Source organism: Zerene cesonia, chromosome 26 (genome assembly GCF_012273895.1).
Source record: "Zerene cesonia ecotype Mississippi chromosome 26, Zerene_cesonia_1.1, whole genome shotgun sequence".
Lineage (NCBI taxonomy): Eukaryota > Metazoa > Arthropoda > Insecta > Lepidoptera > Pieridae > Zerene > Zerene cesonia.
Window position 1 is genome coordinate 1,902,185 of NC_052127.1, and position 7,784 is coordinate 1,909,968.

The 7,784-nt window shown below is 34.2% G+C and overlaps 1 protein-coding gene across 1 annotated transcript; it reads right to left on the reverse strand.

Moving 5' to 3' along the window:
* Positions 1 to 1,211: 1,211 nt before the first annotated feature.
* Positions 1,212 to 6,562, reverse strand: LOC119837156 (sugar transporter ERD6-like 4). Its single transcript, XM_038362679.1, has 8 exons — positions 6,526 to 6,562; positions 5,702 to 5,931; positions 4,937 to 5,257; positions 4,012 to 4,123; positions 3,299 to 3,373; positions 2,904 to 3,121; positions 2,127 to 2,309; positions 1,212 to 1,626 (listed from the first exon to the last, which is right to left on the reverse strand). Exons 1-8 carry the CDS (start codon positions 6,560 to 6,562, stop codon positions 1,387 to 1,389), a joined length of 1,416 nt encoding a protein of 471 aa, XP_038218607.1. The 3' UTR covers positions 1,212 to 1,386.
* Positions 6,563 to 7,784: the final 1,222 nt, after the last annotated feature.

A 7,784-nucleotide genomic window follows, 5' to 3' on the forward strand; every position in this document is an offset into this window, starting at 1 on the left:
ATCAACTCATAACACATTATTGCGTAAATTTAACGGTAAATAACTCATCACTACATCACTACTACTCCTTTATCAACCCACTTTATTTATTACCGGTTAGCATCAATATTTTGTACATTATGTACTCTATGGCACAGGGAATAAGGTTCAATAAATGTAATTATAATTTACTCCAGATCAAAACAGACTTATCTATTGCGTGAAAGATAGAGTTTATATTTGATTAGCAACTCATCTCAATTGTATAATATCATTGTCTAGGAAGATAACCTCTTCGTGAAATCTTGTTCAAACTAAATAGAACTTAATCGTCACGAACATACAATTTATTATCCTTTGACTAACTTCATCATAAATGTTGACAAATGTGTTGCTTTATTCCACGCTTTTTATTTACACATTTATATTACATTACGTTTGCATTATTATATTTAATTAGTGAATAAATACGTCTGGTACATGATTTTATAAATTTTACATTGTTATCTGTACTTTACAATTATTTACATACTATGTAACCGCTTTGAGAATTGCTAATAAGAAGGTCGATATAAGATTATAACTTTAGCATGTTTTATTTTTTTAATAGTTATTCTTTCTTCTTGATTTATAATATGCCCTAATTGCTTGGTCCGGCTTCTACTGGGATAGATGGCGATAAAAATAAATTACCTTTGATACATTTACTCGGTAAATATGTAGTCTATAGATAAGTATAACTAGCTAACGGTAAAAAAAATTTCAAAACCAGTTCAATAGATCCAGATAATATTACCGCCTATAAGTTACAACCTCACAAACTCTTAGGTTCTCTAGGTGTTTACTATTCTACACCATGATATGGCGTATTCGAATAAAAGGAACAGTATGTATACTGCGGCTTATAGCTGCAATCTCTCTCTCCCAGGCAAGTTAGGACAAAGCTAATGGATGGATTTGTAAACTCGTTAGTATACAGCTATATATAGCGGAATTTAAACCATATTATATTGATAAATCAAAATGGGATATAAATAAAACAACAATTTAAATTATTATGAAACTTGTTTATAATGATTATCTTAAATCTACATATATACATTCCATGAAAAGGCGGAGAAATGTCGTTTAATACATTTGTTTAAACTTTATACCATACTTTTTAGGTTAAGTTCTTTTCCAAAAAATAGCGCCTAAACGTGAATACGTTTAGTAACGTGATTATGATTATAATCCTATTGTTTTTATCTCTTTCACTCTTAGTAGAACTTGTGTGAGAGTGAATGGAATTTAAATATAGGTTAGTTTTTTAACACACTAGATATAAAATTGAAATAAAATATTAAGTAGTCTTCATACCATATTAGCTAGGTAATTTTGTCAATATTATAAGATATTGAAAAAAAGCTACGCATTAGCTGTGTTTACTTTCTTAACAAATAAAGTCTGTATTATATCTACAGTCAGTCCTTTAGTTTCAGGCAAACAGAACGTACAAAAAACAGCTGTTAAGAAGCAGACCACAGCAAATATATAGAAGATGGGTCCAAGACCAAGAGTTGTCACCAGAGGGTTGAACAAAAAGAGTATAATGAAGTTACAAGTCCACGCCCATTCCACTGAGATCATAGACACGATGCTTTTTATCTGGAAAAAATAAAAAAAAACCATAGACTGTAGAAGAGAACCATCGCTTTTAAAATGGTGAAAATGTAAATTTATGTATCGTAATTTTATGAATTCCATATGATTGTTGGAAAAAAGTTTTCCATATTAGTTTATTAAACCTTTTGTCAAATGGACAGATAGCACAAGAAAAGCAAATTATAATTAATAGTGATGCGTAATTATGGTGTTAAGATTATAAAACATACTAGGTAAGTACCAGGTCAACATAGTAAACCTCAGGTGTGCCTCAGGTAGGTAAAAACGGCTGATTAGCAGGCCTAGATAGATGGCGCACTCGGCTCGGTGCCTCATTTGCCACTGAGGAGTTCGCAGACGAATTCCAAGTCGTAAATTTCCTAACCCTACGGGTTCCGCCAGGACCCAAAGGTCGAAAAAATTGGTACTGCCATTTGTGTAGGCATGCAGGAGCGCTGTTGCGTATTATACTAAGATAAAACCACTAGGAAAAAATAACCAACCTCCGGTAAGAAGACCTCCGCAACAATGACGAAGGGCACCGTGCCAGCGCCAAGGGAGTAAGCGATGCAATACGAATAGAGCAGGATAGCAGATACCCAGTGCGGTCCCCAGTGGTATTGGATCTGCGTTCCTAGTACCGCGCAGCAGATACCGGTTATTATTGATGAGTAGATTATAAGAGGCTGGAAATAGTTAGTTATATTATTTATTTTGAAGTATTAACGTATAAATAAATAACATAGATTATACTGAAAAAACAACATTACATTTAAATTAAGTTTAAATGTATATTGGCTAGTTTGAATTTCCCTTAAATGATGGCGAATTTTTTTTTGGACACTAACTACTGAAATAAGGCTACAAAAATGCGAATAAGACGTAAATAATTAACAATATTCATTGTCATAATGTTTCAGTTCATTAAATTTTCGTATTTATTTATTTTTACATTTGGAACGAAGTTCCTTTTTGCGGGGGATAGAAAAAAATTCTCAAGAAAAGTTGTAACGACACTTTTTGCTATAGTAAGCTATTGTAAGCTGTGCGGCGTGCGCATGTTTCTCTGTCTGTCTCTCTCTCTCTCTTATAGAAACGAAAGGAACTTCGTTCCATCCAGGTGTCCCTTGACACCTCTGAACTTTATTTATTTATTTATTTATACGCCAGTTTTATTTAATTTGTCTTGGTAAAATTCACTCAGATTGGATGAAGTACCAGAACGTCATAAACACATCGAAGTTAACAACACCCATTATTTTTAATCTGTGTTTTCTTACCCGCCTCCCAGCCTTATCAATGAAAAAGGCTGCGATACACCCAGAAATGATCAGCACAATCGCGAATATAACGCTCGATATGGTTGTGGACACATTGGGCACAGCTTCTTCAAATAGCGGCTGCGCGTACACCTGGACCACGACTAATCCTTGGAATATGGCAGCCGTGTACAAGACGATACATAGTAACAGAGCACGTCGAGTTGACTGAGATTTTTCTGGAAAAATAATGATTTAAGTTCCATTAAAACCAGTGACACACAATCAAGAAGTTCTAGTTGAAAAATAATTCGAATGTTCAAATTTAATAACTTAATAAAAATGCGTTATGTGGTTCGATTAAAAAAATATCACTAAATAATATGTAAGTAGCAGATTACTTGAGTTTTACTTACTAAGAAACTGCCAAAAGTGTAGTTTTTCTGGTTTCACTGGCACTTTTAAGATATTATCCTCGTCAGTCGTCGCATCTGAAATGATTTAGCGTAAATACAAAAATTTGGAAAAATCCTATGTTATATATTCTAATATTAAAGCATAGAATCATATACATACATGAAGTACAGACAAGTGATAAAAAATGTAAACTGAAAACAAAAACAACTAAGTCCTTTTTATTTTTAAAAGTAAAACGTTTATTTTTATACATAGACGTAAGAGCGAATTTGAAAATACGGATATGATTTAATGCCCCTTCCAATCCGTTGTTCAGACTGCCTTTATAGCCTAGTATTAAGAGATTTAAATTTACGATGTTTGAATTAATTAACGTTTTATGTAATCATAACATGACTAATCTTAATAGCCGTAAATTTCCCCGTATGAGTGAAAAATTAAACATAAACACATGTTTATCTTTCGGACTAATAGTTATTATTAGTATGTTTTGTTTATTGATATATGGTCATCACTCATCATTCTACAATCTGCTATTTTATGGTACCTACACTTTAATGTGAAACTAAAATGACTCTTATTCACTGGCATATAGGCTTTGAAATAGTATTTTTATCTGGCATTAAAATATCACTATCCACATAAAAAAGGAAATGTGATCGCTTATTTAAGTTTAAAATTAATAAATAAAAAAATAATAGCAAATTACCACAAACTTGCTCGAAATCTGGATTTAAAGTTCTGCGTATTGTGTCAATCTCTTGCATAACCTCTTTAGAATTGACTTTCACGCCTCGGTAATAAGAAATAGATTCTGCCGCTTCCTGAAAAATAAACCACATGCATATATTAATCACATATAAAGGGTTTTTTTTTATGTCATAACGGGCAACTGAGCTGGTGGTTCGCCTGATGGTAAACGATCACCACCGCCCATGAACATTCGTAAAGGTAGTGCCTCTGCGAATGCGCTGCCCGCTTTTAGTGGGTAAGGGAAAAGGAACGAATTCATGACAGGAAAGAAGGAATGGACTGGGACGGGGGAGGAAAAGGAAATAGGCCTCCGGCTCCCCCACTTACCGTACGCCACACATGCCACTATTTCACGCCGGTTTTCTGTGGGGGTGTGGTACTTCCCCGGTGCGAGCTGGCCCAATTCGTGCCGAAGCGTGCTCGACTCCCACAATATAAAAGGTTTGTTATACATTTTTTAATGAATCGATGAATCCAAAGAGAAAGATACTAAGTTGGTTTACTTTTACGTTATAAAAAAAATCAAGAATAAATAAGAAGATACAACATTTAAATAAGGAACGTTGAGTGTTGCATTCAGCACTTTCATATTGTAAAGCCTCAAATTTATGGTAAGCGTTTGTAGATCAACAGTTGGTCAATAATCTTGCTGGAAACTTTTTTTGTTTATTGAAGCTCCTCAAGCGAATCATGTGTCAACACTGCTACATGCAGTGTTACTGGCAACTCTCCAATATATTGGTTTTACATTCTCGCCAAACAATAATACGGGGCTTTATTCTCAAAGGTTTAGGAACAAAATAAAAAACGGGACATATTTATAAACTATGAAAACGTACAAATTTTTGTATTACAATTTTAAAAGCCTAAAATATTCGACCTACCTTCTCCAATCCTCTCCTCATCAAAATAATGGGTGATTCCTTCAAAAAGCTGGTTAAAACACACCCAACAGCAGTTAGACTTAAACAGGCATAGTTCATGAAACGATATTCCAAAGATCCTCCCAAAAGGTATGACAGTAACATTCCAATACCATAGTACACTATGACCCCAGTAGTCATCATTCCTCGGATTGTTTCTTGACAGAATTCGCATATAAATACTGGGGCGACGATAAAAATACAGCCTCCTAAGCCTGATATGAAAACAGCGGCTAAAATACCTTCCACCTTATAACATGTTGATACGATTACCCACGCGATCTGAAAAATTGCCAAATTGTATTTAAAAAATCGGTCAAGTGCAAGTCGGACTCGTCATATCAATTGTAATATAAAATCCTAATATATATAAATCTCGTGTTTGTCCTCAATGGACTCCTAAACCACTTAACCGATTATAATAAAATTCGCACACTATGTGCAGTTCGATCCAACTTGAGAGATAGGATAGTTAAAATAATTTTAATTACGATAAATGACAACCCGGGCGGAGCCGGGGCGTGCAGCTAGTGGATTATAAATTATTATTAAAAAAACGTACAATTTTTTAAGTTTAATACATACAATCAGTATGTTGCAGATCACATTCGGCAATTCAGTTGACAGTTTGCAATTTCACGAGATAGGTTTATAATCTGTTAATTACAACTTTACACACACAACTAACACAAATTCATATACATACATGAATAAACTATAACTCACAACTTGCGGCATCGAGAACAAAACACAAGAATACTTCCTCCCCAGTCTGTCCAATAGGAAACCAGCGAAAGGGGTACTTATCAATGCTGCTATAGATGACAGACTACCAAACAATGCCTGCTCGGTGTCCGTCATAGGTCGGTTAAGTGTAGTATTGGTTGAGGAGAACAGTCGAAGGGTTGAAGAGGGCCAGGAATACATGAATCCCACGTTCATACAGAGGAGGCACACTGTAAGGGATAAGAACTTCGTTACAGAGTACAGAGTTTGCGAACATTACGCGTCGTAATGCGTTTGAATCGCTTCTTATGAATCCTTTAACGTTCGTTTTTGATATACTTACCACATATAACATAATACTAAATAAGACTACACAATTGCTTAACACTTATGTATTCCATAACTTACATATTATACTACTAATAAAAAAATAATTAAAAAATCTTAGCCTCACTTTCGACTAAATCCCACGCAATCAATAAATCGACGTGGTCCTTAACTGCCACTCTGTTAAATAAATAACTTAATATGCGATTTAACTAAGAATGTAATCTATAAGAGTAGATTAGGGTAAATTCAAATGAATTGATAATATAATGATATAAAAATAAAATATACCGCTACTAGTATGCAAAGAGGACTTTTAAGCGACTTGTACTTTCTGATGACTTTTACACATAAGGGTAATTATCGTTCCTATTCTTAGTTGGATCCCATTATGATTCAAAATGTAAATGGGTGGAAAATAAAGTAAAGTACCCAATATAACATCTAGTACGAATAAATACAAATCAAGAATTTATTGCTATATTCGTTCAACATACCCAAAGATGCCAACCCGGCTTGACGCAACACAGACATTTTCAGAAAAAAAATTACAATTCAAAACGATATTACTGCAAGGCGGTATCAAAGTAAATGATTTCAATTCATCTCAGCATCAAAGATGAGAGTATTTAGCAAATATAAATATTGAGAAGATTAGACTAATCGCAATAACTATATCATCTGATAACATCAATGTATCGTCAGAGTTGTAAACGAAATTACTTACGTAAGAAATTGTAGCATAACTAATACCTATTATAAATGCCAAAGAGCGTATGTTCCCTGTTGTTTTAGTGTAAAGATAAGATCTTATATGGATATAGGCTAGCGCCTAAAAAGCTTTGAAATAGATGATACAAATAACAAAAACAAAATAAAAACACAATCAAATTGAGAACCTCCTTTGCTTTTGGAAACGTGAATTAAACATATCAAGGTAAATGCAGTATCTTAATTGGAATAGAAATATTTATTTATGTAGAAAATTCAACAACCTTGAAGAAAAATAAGACTACCAGAGCGCTATCACCTATTCCGCCGGCTCTCACTGCGCTCATTGCTCTCCTGAAATATAACCCAGAAGATGATTTGTATGCTGATAGATGGAGTTTGATATTGTTGGCATTTGCTTCAGTTAGTACTATTGTAATTGAATGTTCATATTTATTTGTTTCATATTTATTTTGGCGTTTGGTCAAATACTTACTAACTAAATAAAATACTTGTATGCAGAAAAGTTCGGCAGATCAGTTGCAGAGAAGTTTTCAATTCAAATAGGTACCCAGTTAATAATATTCTTACGTGCCCGTTTCCTTTTCCCCACCCTTCCCAGTCCATTCCTTCTTTCCAGTCGTCAATGTTTTCCTTATCGCAGGCACCCTTAAAAGCGGGCAGCGCATTCGCAGAGGCACTACCTCTGCGCATGTTCATGGATAGTGTTAATTGCTTACCATCTGGCGAGTGGTGAACCACCAGCTCAACTGCCCGCTTATGGCACAAAAACAGTTCATACGGTCATAGCAATAATGTACCAAGAATAAAATATGTAGGTACTTAGAAAAGGCCTTATCATTCTTATTCCCATAAAGTAGAAGATACCTATAGTTTGTTTACTCTCAGTTATTACAAAAAAGAAATGGTCATGGTGACGACTCATACGTAGACCTAAGTATAGGTATTTATGACCAACTGATAACGTGAGAGCGAGAATCTTTTGTACATAATGAAATCGTTTTGGACGTAAAAGAAAATCTCT